The following is a 16,551-nucleotide window of genomic DNA, read 5'->3' as shown; positions in this document are numbered from 1 at the left end:
CATACTTTAGGGCCAAATTGGACGAGATGTTCCATGCTTCTGTATCTGGCTGTCAGGGCTCTCCCCAGGTCATGCCCCTCCACACTGGCCTGGCTTGCTTGAGTGTGTTTGCGGGGCTGCAAAGCGCCTTTGAGCTGTGGTACGATCATGGATTGGCTGGATGCAGAGGAATGGTGGGAGGCACCAGCCGAGGACCCCCCCCCCTCCAAGGGAAGAGGATTCAGAGCCAGGAGCTTGGTGGTGGGTGGGCAGAGAGAGAAGAGGGTGAAGCAGAAGAGGTAACAGGGTTTAGTGAGAAGGGAGAGACTGTGGCAGAGAGCAGTCCAGAGGTAGAGATAGAAATGGGATGGGGAGGAATGGGGCCAGAAGGCAGAGGGGCTGGCTGCGGAAGAAGCCAGACAGTCTCCCCATTCTGGTGTGACCAGCTCCTCTCCCTGCTGGTCTCCTTAGAACACGCAGAGAAATCAAGAGGCCAGGGCAGAGCTGGGTTGTGCGCAGACGCCACCTGAGACCGAGTGGGAAAGACCCTGGAGAGGAGGAGTCCCAGTGGACACTGGGAAGGCAGGCATCTTCAGCCCTCACAACTGCTTCATTGGGGCAAGACCTTGAAAGAGTTGCTGAGACCGACAGGCCAGACTTGTGGTTTGTTTCCATTGATGTATTGTTTTGTTGCTGCCCTATGCCTGACTCCAGCCCTGACAGATGTGCCCCTTGCTTCCTGAATGAAGAGTAGAGAGGTGTGGGTTGAAACCCAGAGTGTAGCCCTCCTGTGTACCAAGGCAAGAGTTGCATCTGTTGGTCTGCCCGCTTTTGCCCATCCTGCTTTTGGCACACAGGCCCTGGAAGGCAGCCCAGGAGGAAATGCAGCTCTCCGGCAGAAAAAGCTTTCTCTCCCCTGCACAGTCCCCACAGCTTGGGTTTGTTTAGCCTGGGATGGTGGTGACATTTTCTTCAGCGCAAACAAGACTCAACCAGAAACTCTTGTTCTTTCGAGAGGGTGCAGAGTTAACCAAAAGTGTTTCCTGTTTTGTGTTTAATTTCTTGCTAATCAGATTTGTGTGCTTCTAATCTGCTTCAGAAGTGGTGTTTTTGACAACTGGCAGGCATAGCCTTCCATGAGTGCTACGTGCAAGACTGGGTTTAAACAATGGAAAAATTGTTCTAATCCAGTAGCCCTGTCAGGAAAAAGAGGTCAACCCTAGTCCCTCCTTTCTTTGTCTATGGTCACACCTCTGCCAACCTGATGGTTGCCTTGTAGCTCAGTCAGCAGAGCATGAGACTCTTAATCTCGGGGTTGTGCCCCACATTTGGCAAAAGATTCCTGCATTGCAGGGGGTTGGACTAGATGACCCTTGTGGTCCCATTTCTATGATTCTATGATTTTCTTCCTGCTTCATCTTAGCTTGCCCTGCTTTGTCCAGCCACACTGTCTTTCAACCAGCAGTGTTCATCCAGCATTTTTCTCCACCCCTTTCTGTCCCATTTAATACAGCTTCGACTGCCTTGTTTCAATAGTCCTCTCCTTTTGCTGGTCACTTTCTTCCTTAATTCCCTGTCTCTTTTCCTTTGCTTCTACCATCTGCTGTTCTTTTAGGTTTCTGTGACTGCTTCCACACTGGACATGTGCTGCTTCCTTACTCATGCAAGATGGCATGAAGAAAACATTTTCCTCTCACTTTTTCCCTGTTCCACTTCCTTTTTTATGTGCTTAGAAAACGCAACTTTTTCTCAACTTTTTTCGTAGCTGCATACAGTACATTCCCTGGGCATTGGTGGGCTACTGTGCTGTTATTCTGGCCTATAGTGACCTGTATAGATTGTTCCACCCCTTTTCTAGATTGCTGTAGCTACTTTTTCTCTCTCTGGTTTGTTTCTCCTCTCTAGGAATTAGTTATATCAGTCTGACCTTTCTCTTTCCAAAAAGTGTCGCACTCTTTCTCCCACTCCTCCTTACATTGCAGCAATGGGGTGACATGATAAGGAGTACCGTGAAGGAGGAGGTAGTCTTCCCTCCCGCCTGGTCCCAATGACCCCCCTCTCAGTAACTGGAGTTGGGAAAAGAGGGACTCAGAACCTGGCTGCAGAACAAAGCGTTAGGGTCTGCCTTCAAGAAGTGTGGAGGCTGAGTTGCTCTTCAACTTTCAGCTGAAAGCAGTACCAAAATGATGAGGGATTGCTAAATCATCCATACCTGGAAGCACCTTTTATCTCTGTTCACTGCAGACTCTTTCTTGTTCTTTTGGCTACCTGAGCCTCTTGTTCCTTAGCTTCATCATCTCCTGAGACCACTTCTTGCTCATCTTGCCTACCGTGACAAGATAGCTCTTAGGGTTAGCACACAGTTTCAGTTCTAGACAACCCGATTTCTCATTTCTGAGGAGAAACTATCTGAACATCCCCTGTTGCCTATTTTGTGTTCTCACCACTTTCCTTGTTGCAGTTGTGTCTGTGGATAAAGGTCTCTCCATTCTCCTGCATATCTAATCATGCCACCAATGTCATTTGTAGCTATTTGTGACACCTTCAAACTGCGTACTGGATTATAGACTGTAATCTAGTGATCTAGCACAATGCTGTGTCTATTCCATAAAAAGGAAAAATGTTGTGGATAAATTAGGTTTAACCTCCTTAGAATGTTTTATCCTTTCCGCTATGCATGCAAGAGGTGGTCATTCTAATGATCTTTAGAGATTGTATGTCTTTAACTGTAGAGTAACTTGCCTCAGCTTTCCACTTGAATAACTTTTATTTTCACTTTTTCTCCTGGGATTGCAAATAGCAAGCATACATTTCTGAGACTGTAAATATTTTCCTAACCATGGATGGGAAATATTTTCAAAGCAAATGCAAAGCTTGGAATAGAATCTCGAGAACTAGATATTATTCAAGGTTATCTTTAGAACTGGTGCTGAATGTTACTAGAAGAAGAAGAAGGGGGGGGGAGCAGATCCAGGTTCTGAGGATGTCAGCCTGGAAAAGTATGATTGTGTTTCATTTCAAGCACACAAATTGTTTGCATTTTGTGTAATTACTTAATTTGCTTAGTATCGCTGCATCTAAGTGAGGATGGCAAATGCAGAACCACCATAATTAATTTTCTCCCTCCCTATTTCTAGGCTTCCATCTTGGTACCAGAACAACAGCCATCAGTTCAAAAGCAGGATTTTGTTCAAGGGTGAGTCTGCTCCAAGGTTAACTTTTTTGGCCTGGTGGAAGGCAGGAATGTTAAGTGCATGGAGATCAAAACTAGTGAACATCTCCATTTTCTATACAGAGAAGACAAGCTCAAGGCTTGCAGGGGGGTGGGAAGGGGGGAGTTCACTTCAACCAGAAGAAAGCTGGCAGAGTTGTGGTAGGAAGAAACATTATTGAAGAATATGTACCCAAAGATAGGAACTCTCATCATTCTCTCCCTGCTAAGAACTTCAGTTAAATTTAGGGAAGTAAATACTTAGGATAACTGTTAGGAATTTTCTGATCAAAGCAGTAGTGTGCTAGAAAGTTAATTTATGGATTTCACTGGAAGACTTTAGGTTTGGGATTCCCAGAATTTGCTAATCCTCAATGCCAGTGCCAAACCTTTTGCTAAATGAGATGTGAACTAAATGACACCTTCCCTAGCCCCCCCTCACAGCCTAAGGTCACCAGTTGAAAAGCTTTTCCCACATCCATCTCTCCCTCCTCCCCAGTCATGTTACCAGCCGCTTGCTGCAGGGTCCAGCCCTGTGCCTTATTACCCTAAGGTAAGGACTAGTCCTGGTCTCCCCAGAACTCCCCCTTCTGTACATCTGCAAAGGTGCCATCTATCCATTAGCTTGCTCTGCATGCCACCCCAAGCACCACTAAGACAAAGTAAAGAGAACAATAGTAAGAAAATGTTTGTGAAGTGCTTTTCCTGAGTGTTTGCAGTACTTGAGAAGACCCTTCGTACACAACTATGAAGTTGTGTGGGAGCCAGTTCTCCATAGCTTTGCTACTTCCATTTTGTTGCAGTAACCTTTAGTGCAGTAATCTGGGCCTTTCTCACCTGATCATTGCCTAGAGGACAGTGGATGGAAGGGTGGGCATTGTTGGTCCCATCTATGTGGCGCTGGGATGTTGAACATGATCACAGTGGCCTAGAAAGAAGTCAGGGAAATCCCGCTGCCCCACAGATAGAGTAATGTATACAATAGGGGGACCATCAACAGCCCTGTAAGTTAAGCTAATATTCTCCCCATTACAGATGTAGTGTGTCTGTCTCTCTCTGTGTAGTTGAGACTGAGAGAAGTGTGGTTTGTCCATGTAAATTTCACCCATTTGAATTTAAGTGTTTAACCATCAATGGTAAAAAAAGGTAAAGGTACCCCTGTCCAACTCTAGGGTTGTGTGCCCATCTCACTTAAGAGGCCGGGGGCCAGGGCTGTCCGGAGACACTTCCGGGTCACGTGGCCAGCGTGACGAAGCTGCTCTGGTGAGCCAGCACCAACGCAGTGCACGGAAACGCTGTTTACCTTCCCGCTACAAAGTGGTACCCATTTATCTACTTGCACTTAAGGGTGCTTTCGAACTGCTAGGTGGGCAGGAGCTGGGACCGAAAGACGGGAGCTCACCCTGCCGCGGGGATTCGAACCGCCGACCATGCGATCGGCAAGCCCTAGGCACTGAGGTTTTACCCACAGCGCCACCCGCGTCCCAAAATAAATAGTGTGACAAAATAAATGCATATACCATAGACAGCAATGTCTGCCTATGGTACTAGCCACCTTCAACTCACTTAAAAAGTAGTGTTTGTCACCAGCCCTACTTCGATCTACGGTATTTCCCTATTCAAATATTGAAGCTGCTGTGAGGTAATGCAAGCCCTCATTTGGGCTAGTTGATAAAAGGAAAACAAAGATTTACTTAATGTTCAGAAGTTGCAGAGAGCAAGGCTTCCCCTCAGAAGTGTCTGGGTGTGCTCCTTCTAAGAGTGCTCACCTCTTTTCCTATCTTTTAAGACCGATTCCTGATGTAGCCATTCAGAAGGAAGGTGCCAATGGATGTGACCTTCCAAGTGGAAATGGCAAACAAGACAAAAGCAAGCAACGGAGAGCTTCATGTGCCCGAACAGAGAAGGGAACCAAATTTCAGCTCACTGTGCTGCAGGTATGTATGTTTTAACAATCTAGGCTAAACCATGCATAGCTCCAGAATAGAATTCAATGGAATAATATCTGTCTGGAAAATATATTTGAGGTTGTTTATCTGGGCTCTACTACCACCGTTGTACAAATTCCCATTTGCAAGCAGTGCTTTAATGACTATAAATTCTGCAGCTATGTGTGGAATTCAATTGGAGTATGTGTCCAGAGAATGAGATCCACTAATGCAATGAGACTTTTCCACCCTCTCCTTACCCTGAATGACCCCAAACCTTTTCTGGGTTTCCCCCCAGCCCCCAACCCAACGAGCAGATTTAAATGGTGCAGGAGGGTGCACAGGGGTAGGAGAGGATGGAAAATTCCATTGTAGGGGGACTCCTCATTCTGCACATGCAATAACTTAGTTGAATCCTGCCCTTGGACTCCAGATAATCATTTGTTTATCTGGTTAATATATGTTAAGAAGAAGCCCTTTGGCTCAGTCAGTTCTTATATTCACAGATCATATTTCAGGGGGCACCTCAATATGGGGAAACAGAATAGCAAGTTGTCTATTAACACCATCTTTGAGCAGAAGAGCACTTTTATGACTTCTATAATCTCAGATTTGCCTAGAATCAGTCTTTGTGGATGGTAAATTGTGGGATGAATTTTGAGACTTGCAAAATGGACTGATTAAAACAATTGATTTATCCAATGTTGTACACAATTAATGTTTCTACCCTGGTTTGTGTGTCCGGTGTCAGAGATAGCAGATGACTTCACAGTTTTTGGTGTATCTTTTTAGCTTAAGTTTATTCTTGCAGCTTCACAAGATCAGAAAGGAATGGGTTCAGGTCAGTTGCTTTTAAAACAACATAATGTGTGAACAGGATCTAGAATCCATTCCAAATGTTATTGAAGGCAAGTATTTGGAATCAGGTCATAACTGGAGGGAAAAAATTGAATATAGTCTTTGGGTGAAGAAGTATATTTTCAAGCCTCCAGCAAATGCTTATAAAGTCTTTGGATGGAATATTTGAAACTGAGGTCACTGAATCCCAAAGACCATCAAGTGCTGGCATTTTCAACAGATGCCGGATTCTACAGAAATGAATCCTATCTATATTCATTATCATACTATAGGACAACATATAATGTGTACATAATTATCTATTCAAAACAACAACAAAGATAATAGGTAGTGTTAAACCTTTTTAGTTATTGGTGCTTTGCCACTTCAGCCTTTGGACAAGTGTTGTCATTTTACAGGATTGGTGTCACACAAGTCAGGTAGAGGTGATCTTTGTTTGCCAAGAATTGAAGAAGAGGCAGGTTCTGACTCTGTCTAATTACTCAACCCCCCCCCCTTCAATCAGGTGTCAACATCCGGGGACAACACGGTGGAGTGCCAGCTTGAGACTCATAACAACAAGATGGTCACATTTAAATTTGATGTTGATGGAGATGCTCCGGAAGACATTGCTGACTACATGGCAAGTTTCATAGAGCCTGCTTTCCACTAGAGATTTCTTGTTCAAATGCTTGGGTTGCTCAGGACAATGTGCTATAGCCTTGTGTCTTGTTCATAGCATTTCTCAAGATATGGAAACCCCTGAGGTCTAACCTTAGTCTTCCACTTGACATGCCCTTGACTTGCACAGATTATTTTGAGAACTGACTTTGAGAGGCTTTGGGGCAAGATCCTAAAAATGGGGCTGCTGAAGGAATAAAGGAAAACTGGGCTTGGGGGTTTGTCTAAACTCAGCCTCCCAGGCACTGTCACCTTTGGAAACGTTGCGTGTAAGGACTTCAAGACAAACGTTTTAAAAATCCTTAAACCATTTGAACTAACCTTCTAAATTATTATTTCAGGTTTGCTGCAGACTCCTGCAGGACCATCTGTTGTTCCTTGGGTTAATAAGATTCAAAATGGTGTTTTAGCCCTATACATTAGAAACTCGGGGTGGGGGTGGGGAGTGCAGGTTGGATAAATTCATTTAATTCAATGGAAGAAGGTCTTGCCCCCTTATAGACACTCCCCCCCCTTTTCCTATTTCCTTCATTGCACAAGTTGTGTTTTTATATCTCGTTTATAATTTTATCCATTTCATTCACTTCTGAATTTTTTACTTTTCTTTGAGTTTATCATCAAAAGCTCCTTGTATTAAACTTACATTATTTTGTTGTTAATGTTTGTTTTTCTCTCGTGTGTATTGTCTGCTTTTGTTGTTCAGTAAAAATTAACTTTTTAAAAAATAAGCGTCCGAAGACTTTGACAATAGCACACATTTCTTCTTTAGACATAAAATTTGCTGCCTGATCCTATACATCTTTTAACTGGGGTAGGGGGTTTGTATAGCCCCGCTCAAGGTGTTGTGGATTACAAATCCCATCAACCCTGATCCTTTGTCACTGGCCATGCTATCTTGCAGGCATCACTCAGGTAATGGATTCCATTGGATGCACTGAGGCTAAACCCCACCCAGGGAGCCATTGGGTGCTTCTGGGGGTGGGGCCAGGACCTGTGAGCAGATTTTGAGGGAAACTTTCTTCCTGTGGTCGGCTTCTGGATTATAATTAGGTCTGGCACCTGATTTTGGCATTTTGCAAAATAATATGTTTAGAAAAAGGAATACTTAAGTATAGTAAAACCATTTTAGAATGAGTCTGTTCCTTCCCTATTACTGGGGAAACTTGAGATGGCTTCTTGCTACATAGACACTGGCACAATTTCAGTTGTTTTGGCTAGATATGAGTTTTCCTTCAGCCAAACAATATTATTCGTTTGGAAAGCCTAAGATTTCTCTGATTGTATAAAATGTAATAGAAGATGCACTTACATCTTCTACCCTGTTTTTTCCTTCCCATGTTAGGTTGAAGATGACTTTGTGTTGGAAAATGAGAAAGAGAAATTTGTTGATGAACTGAAGGCTATTGTTTGCCAGGCCCAGGACATCATCCGCAGTCTTCCGGTTGAAGAGCGAACTACTGGCACAGAGTCTACACCTTCTGATCTTACCCAAGTAAGTTATGTTTGTTTAGTGATACCACTTTTCTGGGAAAGTGTGTGCTTGTATTGGGAAATTCCCTTTTTATATTTATCTATTCATTTTTAATTCAGACAGGATCTTCTGAACAAGTTCAGATAAACCCAGCATCTACTCAAACTGGCAGTAAGTAACTATTTTAAAACATTTAACATTGAAGGTCAAACAAAAAAACAAAACAAAACCACCCTCCTTAAAGGTGAAAGTGATGAAAATAGGGGATATTTTGGCAGGAACTAAAGCAGATTTGTTCCTTGTCAGTTAGGCTGCCTTTTGTCTCTCAAATCTTCTTACGGTAGTTCACGTCTTAGGTGGAGTCATCTTGGCACATATAATTGATTCTCTGCAATGGTCCTGATAACTGTATGGGAAGATTGTAAAGATTTTGAGTGACATTATTCAAGGCTGAAAGAAGACATTTAGAAATCTTCTATCAATTAAGCAGTATATACATTTAAAATAAATAAATAAACAAGTTCTTAATGAGTATAGCCAAATTGGTATCAATTCTGGGGGTGGTTTGATGTAGCTGAGCAAAGAAAAAGGTCTGGATTTTACCTTTAGGAAACTAGAATCCAAATTCCTTCATTGTGTTTGGTAGTGACTCCTTGCATTATCCTAAAGCAGGTGAAGTTACAAGCCAGCTTCCATACTTATAGAAGGATAGCCAATTAGGTTCCCTCCAGATGTCATTGGACTACGTGACCAAGTTGCCTGGGGCTGATGGGACTGGAGTTAGGATCATAACTAGAGGGCATCATGCTGTCTACTGCTAACTTACAGTTGGTGGTGTGGTTTGAAGTGTCTGGAAATCTAGCCAGTTCAAAATTTCCTTTTTGAGGTTGACTACAAAAATACCCTGATGTTTATGTAGCAAATATCACGTGTGGTGTCATCAGTTGTGAAATGTGGCGTGCACATTTAAATGGCTGAGTTTTCATTTAAGAAATACAGAAGCAATGGTTGAAAGAGGGAAAGATGCTCTCTCTTGTGTATGGGATTTTTCGTAGTGGAAAGTGAAATGCACACAGTCAACTGTGTTCCTTTATGTGATACGAAGGCAGTTACTTACCATGATGGACTACTTTCCAAGCACATCAGAAGAGTCCAACATTTTACTTGGCTACTCTTTGTTCCATTAACACTGAATGATCTCTTTTTCTCTGATTCTGGTATGACCTTTGTATCAACAGAACAATGCCAGCGGTATGTTTGTTTTTTACCCACATGTTGAGCATCTGTCTGCTCTTGATTTGTTATTTCTTCCTGCTCCTGGAGGACTGGAACACTTTGGCCAGGATCCAACAAACCATAGTTCCGTGCAATTAAGGGGAACTTTGGGTGTGTTTCTGAAAGAGGAGTCTTCCTTACCACTTGTCAGAGCAATTCTGAAACTGAGGAGAACCTTTCAAAAGCAGACTGTGATATAGCATAGGGATCAGCTGTTCATATATATATATATATAGCATATTTAAACCCTGAGTAAGCCTGAAGCTGTTGTGCTGAACACTTTGATAAATGTTTATTCGGACTACTAATAAGAGGTACATATTACAGTTACTTGTTTGTTAAATTTGTATCTCACCAAATGGTGTTCAAGGCAGCAAACGGTGCTCAAGCGATAAATGTAGATACTGTTCCCAATGGCAGAGTGTTACAGGTGTTTGTCAAATACCAGCAAGTGTTCTTAATACAGTATGATATAAGCAGAGTGAGCACTACGATAAAAATGAGATGTACAATGCCACCCAGGTCCAAATTAGAGAGTCCTATCTCCTTGAGCCAGAAGGAAATACTGGATTAAAAGTACATCTACGGAAACTGGATAATGGCCCTATTATTTTATGGATAATTTTTGAATCATATGTTCTTGTTAAATGATTTGAGCTTCTTAACTTGCAGCCTAGAGTCACGGGCTAGTTTCTGGTAATTTGGTGGGACTGTTTGTGAGAAATAGTAGTGTAACAGAATATTCCTGTTGTTGTCTGAGCAGTGTGATATGGGAAAACCCGCAACAAGTGCACCAACATATGTCTGATCCTGACTTTATTTATCGATTGATGGTATTTACCTTATTTTTCCGTCTATAAGACTAATTAGGTTTTTCCCCTAAAAAATAATGTCAAATATTAAGGGGCATTTTATACACAGGGCCATCTCCCCCCATTTTCTTAAGTCTGAGTCCCCCAAAATAGTCTTATGCATGGGGGTGTTTTATAGATGGAAAAATATGGTATATCCCATATATCTCCAAGGAGTTCAACATGGCTTACATAGCTCTCCCCCTCCTCACTTAAACCCCACAACAACCCTGTGAGGTAGGTTAGGCTGAGAGGCAGTGACTGGCCCAAGGCCACCCAGTGTTCTTCATGGCCATGTGGGGATTTGAGGCCTGGTCTTTCAGGCCCTCGTCTGACATTCTAACCACCACACTGGCTTTAGTAAAGACAGGGGTGGGAAAGGAGGCACATGCATGGCACAGTGCATTACTCTAAAGCAGAGCTTTCTAAACTGTGTGTCATGACACGGTAGTGTGTCGGCTGCAGTGTGTCGCACAAATGCTCCCCGCACTCCTCCCAGGCCTGCAAAGGGGTTAATTTAACTTCTGGTTTGCTAGTAAAACTGAATTAATGTGTTGCGAAATCGTGCATGTCAAAAAAAAAAAGAAGAAAAAAAAGTGTCATCAACATGAAAAGTTGGGAAAGCTCTGGTAGTCCCTATAAATAAAGGGGCAAGCAGCAGAACTCAGGCAAAGCCAAGGAAGGATAGCTTCACCAGCAGCATTCATTTTTTTCTGTGCAAGTACACTGATCCAAGGAAACTGGCGAAAGTCAGATCACATGGGTTCATGGCAACAATCCCACTCTGATCAATTGAGTTTGCTCCTCCTTAAGTCTATTAGAATTGCAGCCTTGGTGCCTTAAGGCCAATTCCAGAATCCTGACTGCTAGGCCTTGTTGTTCCTAAGGCTTCTGCTCACAGCAGCAGTGATGTTCTCATAGTCCTGTTTGAGCACATCTTGATTTTGTTTTCTTGTTATGCACATGAAAGATGGCAGAGGAATGATCATCTCCTGTACTTCTTTCTTTCCTCACAGGTGAATCCGCTCCTCAGTCATCCCCTGTTGGCCGCTGGAGATTTTGCATCAATCAAACAATAAGGAACAGAGAAACCCAGACACCTTGCACTCTTCTACAGTCAACTACAGCTGCCCCGGGGTGTCAGATAACAGGTGAACATGTGATGCTGTAGAAAGCCTGACTCAATTTTGACTTGTTTGTGGTAAAGTGTAGCATCCGTACAGTTTTGGAACTGTAGCCAGCACTGAGTTCAGGCTTTGTGTCTCAAGTGAGAATGGCTCAGAGTTTCAGAGTGGAAGTTTCCAGGTTTAAGTCTTTAATGCTGCCGAAGATCAGAAATCTCTTTGTGGGGAAGAATTCCCTCCCCTTCAACATTTTCCTCATGAAGGCAAGAAATCGTTCTCTATCCCTTGGCATAGCAACTCCTGTCTAGTACAGAAAGCATGTTCATAGAAGAATAGAATCACAGAATGGCAGAGTTGGAAGGGACCAAAAATACCAGTTGCTGGGGAACACAAGAGTAAAAGTGCTGTTGCACTCATGTTCTACTTGTGGACTTCCCATCGGCATCTCATTAGCTACTGTGAGAACAAGATGCTGGAACAGGATGCCTTTGGTCCTGAGCCAGTAGGGTTGTTCTTTTGTGTAACATATGACAAACTTCCTTACGGCTTCCGATGCTCCTGACTCCTCCCCAGTTGATTCCCTGCCTTCACCCAGCATAGAACATTGCTTCATTGTTCCCTTCTCATAATCTCAACTCCATACCTTTATACTTCGTGCTCCTCCCAAACAGATGTTCCTGTGCTACCCACTTCCTCTTTCTTTTTCTTCTTCTTTTAAAAACATCTTTATCAATCTCTTTTTCTTGACTTTCCCTTTATGGCTCCTTCAGGTGGGCAGAAAGCCAACAAGAAAGAAAGGGAAAAAATGCAACATATTAGGCTAGTTAAGGAAGCAAAAATGAAAAAGAAGCCCACTGCAGCCACTATGAAGCCTCCCACTGAGAACTTTATTAGCAGGAGCTAAATCACCTGTAGATTTGCAACTCTCACCTCCTGAGCCAGCTCAGCCGACATCCCAGGCAGCGTTTGTCTCCTTGGAGACCAGATCAGCCTCCAAAGAAGTACCCTTTCCATCCGCTTTGTAAAAAAAAATAAAAAATTAGTTGAAATGAACACCAAGCCAACCAAACAAAAAGCCACTAGACTAGCTCAGAGGATTGTATACTGTTTCCCCTCAGGCAATGGAACAGTTAAAAGTCCCAGTTGTGGTTGCTGCAGTGGAAGTCCTTTTATTGGACTCAATCCCCCCTAGGCACAATGACACATTTTCCCGAGAAAGAAGTAGAAAGAAGGCATACCACATTTCTTTTAAAAGTCCCATGAGGCTCCTGTCCTGGCTGCTGTCTTGACCTCTTTAAATGCTGCTATAGCTACGGTTCTTTGGCTGGAGGATATACTGCAAAATAAGGATCGGGACAACAATACCCATCAGAGGGTATTGGTCAGACTTACCACGGCATCAGCATTCACTCCAATGTCAACCTGTTTAGCCTTCTTCAAGGATCATTGTAGCATTCACAGTAGCTAGAAGGTCTTGAATTTCCTGGTCAAATCAGTGAGCAGCCCACTTCAGAGGGACTTGTCTATTTAGTGAAGAGCTGCTCAAAGTGAACATTGTAGATAAAACAGAGACCCTTGGCACTCATACGAAAAGGAAGCAACCTTACTCTTTTCAGCCCAATAGGACCTCCTTTGACCAAGGCTGTATAGAATTCCTAAGCTAGTGTCGTCTAGTTCCCATTTCTCCACTAGACCTCACAGTTCCTCCATCAGACCGCACTGGCACCAGCTACAAAAAGCAAGACAACAGTTCTGGTGGTTAGGAGGCCTTGGCTACAAATAGCTCGGTTCTCAACTTCTGTCAGTGTAAGGACTTTTGACTGCACAATGAAACTTCTCTCCCTGCATGCCCTGGACCTCCTAAATCTGTTATGGGGTTTCTTTCAGTCCCCTGGAGCTGATTTGGGAAGAGTGCAGGCTACACACAGGGAGAGAAGAGTAGGTAAAGCTAGGTACAAGTGCACTGACATGCTGGTGGATTTTTCAGTAGATCCCATCGTATCAGTAGTAGCACACCTCCTGCTTCAGGACTTACATATATAGCCTAGTGTAATGGTTCTAGGGGTTGCTCGTGCGTAAGTTGCCGTTACTCCTGGCTAGGTTGCCTGGTTGAACCCTTTTTGTCTGGACGGCCTCAAGTTCCGTGGCTGCCTCAGTCGCTGGCAGGATCCGTCAGTGGGCGTTTCTTGAACCTCTTCCAGCATAGAAGCTGTTTGACGCCCAGTCTCCTCCTACTCTGCCTGCGTGGAAGTCTTCTGCGCAAAGTGGGTGTGGGCAGCGGAGTACCCGTGCCCTCTCCGCTGGTCTCCAGCGAGGAGTCCTGGAGCCACCTCTCCGATTCCCCCATCTGCCCCCCTTCTCCACTGGTGTTACGCTGATTTCCTTCCCCAGCGGATGGGCTACCTCTCTCCCTACTGGGACCCTCTCCGCCATCCCTCTGGAGCCTCCTCTCCACCTCCAGCTCTGATGGCAGTTCCCTGACACCTAGGATTGCCATATTTCAAAAAGTGAACATCCAGACAAAAAGTTGTTGAGCTTCTTGGGGGTGGGCATCAGAGTTGTTGAGCTTTTCTTGCAAAACAGCAAAAATAATTGCCATTTTTGAGCTATTTTGAACAATTATTTATGAAAATTGGTAAAAATGGCACTGCCAACATGGCTTGCCATATGTCCAGATTTTCTGGGAGATCTTGCCGGTTTCTGTCCAGACACTGCTTTCGCCCACAGTATTCTGAACAAAAGGCATCCCTAAGATAGCCTTTTCTCAGCTCTTCACCCCAAGACGGGGCTCATCTACACTTCCTAGTTACTCTAGCCTTTACAGAACTACAGCTCCATAGTTAAGCTCCCCAAAAGCCATCTGACCCGTCTGGAAGACTTTACTGCTTAGGGACACAGTGGAAAGGCTAATCTTCCTCCCAGCAATGACAGACCTCACCCCTGTCATCCAGCCTCTCTGGGAAGAACTTCAGAACCCTGGCAAACATCCACACAAGCACAGATTTCTCAGAGGCCTGTTTCTTCATGGCCACAGGAGCACACAAGTTCTCTTCCTTGAGTTGAAAGGCAGTCCTCCAGACCACCACATTTTTATTATTGTTATCCCAAAGTGTGTCCTTCCTAGTGGCCATAATCTTAGTCCATGAGGTTTCAGAGCTGGGAGCCCTGGCACATCTGTGTGACCTTTTCACAAGGGTAGAATAAATCTGTGCACAGCCTTCTTTCCAAAAACGAACTCTGCTTTCCACCAAACAGAACAACTGATCTTGCCCTTCTTTTGCCCCAGCCCCCCCCCCATCCCCTGTCACAGGCTTAGTCTTTACAGGGTTCTAAAGACTTGTCCATTCTTAAGGACAAGATTCTTAAGATTCTTAAGATTGCATCCATTCTTAAGGAAATCAGCCCTGAGTGCTCACTGGAAGGACAGATCGTGAAGCTGAGGCTCCAATACTTTGGCCACCTCATGAGAAGAGAAGACTCACTGGAAAAGACCCTGATGTTGGGAAAGATGGAGGGCACAAGGAGAAGGGGACGACAGAGGACGAGATGGTTAGACAGTGTTCTCGAAGCTACAAACATGAATCTGACCAAACTGCGGGTGGCAGTGGAAGACAGAAGTGCCTGGCGTGCTCTGGTCCATGGGGTCACGAAGAGTCGGACACGACTGAACGACTAAACAACAACAACAAAAAAGACTTGTCCCAGACGCACTCAAGTCTTCCATCAAACAGACTCCCCATTTGTATTCTTTAACCCTCAGGTCCCTAGGGGAAAAAGACTTCACCCACCATATTAGTGAGATGGCCTAAAGCCTCCATGGTCTTGACCTATCTGGCTCAGCACCTCCCTACATCACAAAAATGTCATGGCACACACTCCACAAGAGCAGAACCAGCAGCCGTGCTTCCCCCTTCAGTTGCTGATGGCATGTAAGTGGCCATGTGGGAGCCTCCTCCTCCCTTTCCCTTTGCCTCCGTAGAGGTGACATTTGACAGCACGTTCCAGCATATTCTTCATCATCATTACTGCCACTGGTTTATCTTAAATTCCCTCCCTAGAATCAGAGTAGCTTGAAAAGGTAAAGGTGAAGGACCCCTGACAGTTAAGTCCAGTCGCAGACGACTCTGGGGTTGTGGCTCTCATCTCGCTTTACTGGCCAAGGGAGCCGCTGTTTGTCTGCAGACAGTTTTTCCGGGTCATGTGGCCAGCATGACTTAAGCCGCTTCTGGCGCAAGGGAACACTGAAACCAGAGCAGCGCATGGAAACGCCATTTACCTTCCCACCGGAGTGGGAAGCACATTTTTTGGCGTGCATTTGAACTGCTAGGTTGGCAGGAGCTGGGACCAAACAATGGGAGCTCACCCCGTCGTGGGGATTCGAACCGCCGACCTTCTGATTGGTAAGCTCAAGAGGCTCAGTGGTTTGGACCACAGCGCCACCCACGTCCCTCAGAGTAGCTTATGCATATCCCATTCCTATTGGATGCTTCTTCAGGTTGAGAAAGGAACATGGAGCTCCTGTTGACCAGTGAGCTAAACAATTTCTCTTGGCACACACATTCATCTGCAGATGCCTCCAATCTGTGCTGAGTCATCTCTTACTAGGAGGGACCTCTCTCTTCCTGTGTTTTGCCTTTTCCTTCTTTGACTCGGTCTCAAGCTTGGCCATGGGATGCAACTGGAGCAAGCATCATTTTAATAGATTATATATGATATGAATATAATTTTATTTCTTACGATGTTTGTTTTTTATTTTAATGATAGTTTTCTCTATGGTTTTAGCAAGTCTCGTTTTTATATGTAAGCCACCTTGAGTCCCATCAGGGAAAAGGTAGGGTAATAATAATAACAATAATAATAATAATCAGCATCCAATGCAGCAACAAAGTTAGTCATGTGCTCCCTGCCTCATAGAAGGATGCATTGTTTACCCCAAACAAGAAAGAACCTTCATAGTAAGCACTGAAAAAGCACTATCCTTTTCTAACCAGAAATCAGGTTTCTTTCTTTTCTTTTTTAAAAACTGTTTTTCAGGGCAAGTTCCTCCACAAAGCAGTATGCAAAGACAGTTGTATAAAACATAAAGGAATAATTTAAAATCTACATTACACTTCTAAAAAATAGCAGTAAAATATCACTAAAATAAAATGATATAGACTGGAAAAAAAAAACCCTTTAAAGTTCCTTCAAAATC

The 16,551-nt window shown here is 44.0% G+C and overlaps 1 protein-coding gene and 1 long non-coding RNA gene across 12 annotated transcripts in view; one reads left to right on the top strand and one right to left on the bottom strand.

Annotated features, from left to right (window-relative positions):
• Nucleotides 1-16,551, top strand: part of WNK3 (WNK lysine deficient protein kinase 3) — an 87,873-nt gene that overhangs the window by 48,474 nt on the left and 22,848 nt on the right. For all 11 annotated transcript variants that reach the window (XM_083419160.1, XM_083419155.1, XM_083419165.1 and 8 more), the window contains 6 exons: nucleotides 3,117-3,175; nucleotides 4,980-5,127; nucleotides 6,482-6,598; nucleotides 7,979-8,128; nucleotides 8,227-8,278; nucleotides 11,250-11,384. In XM_083419160.1, coding sequence (XP_083275286.1) covers nucleotides 3,117-3,175; nucleotides 4,980-5,127; nucleotides 6,482-6,598; nucleotides 7,979-8,128; nucleotides 8,227-8,278; nucleotides 11,250-11,384 — 661 coding nt within the window. The remainder of the gene's footprint in view (nucleotides 1-3,116; nucleotides 3,176-4,979; nucleotides 5,128-6,481; nucleotides 6,599-7,978; nucleotides 8,129-8,226; nucleotides 8,279-11,249; nucleotides 11,385-16,551) is intronic.
• On the bottom strand, nucleotides 5,900-13,124 carry LOC310668054. Its single transcript, XR_014506584.1, has 3 exons — nucleotides 12,750-13,124; nucleotides 12,001-12,374; nucleotides 5,900-8,513 (listed from the first exon to the last, which is right to left on the bottom strand). It is a non-coding gene; the product is annotated as an uncharacterized lncRNA (long non-coding RNA).

Source organism: Podarcis tiliguerta (assembly GCF_965153285.1).
Source record: "Podarcis tiliguerta genome assembly, chromosome: 17".
Classification (NCBI taxonomy): domain Eukaryota; kingdom Metazoa; phylum Chordata; class Lepidosauria; order Squamata; family Lacertidae; genus Podarcis; species Podarcis tiliguerta.
Note: the sequence above shows the minus strand (reverse complement) of the source record. Positions and strands in the feature narration are given on the sequence as shown.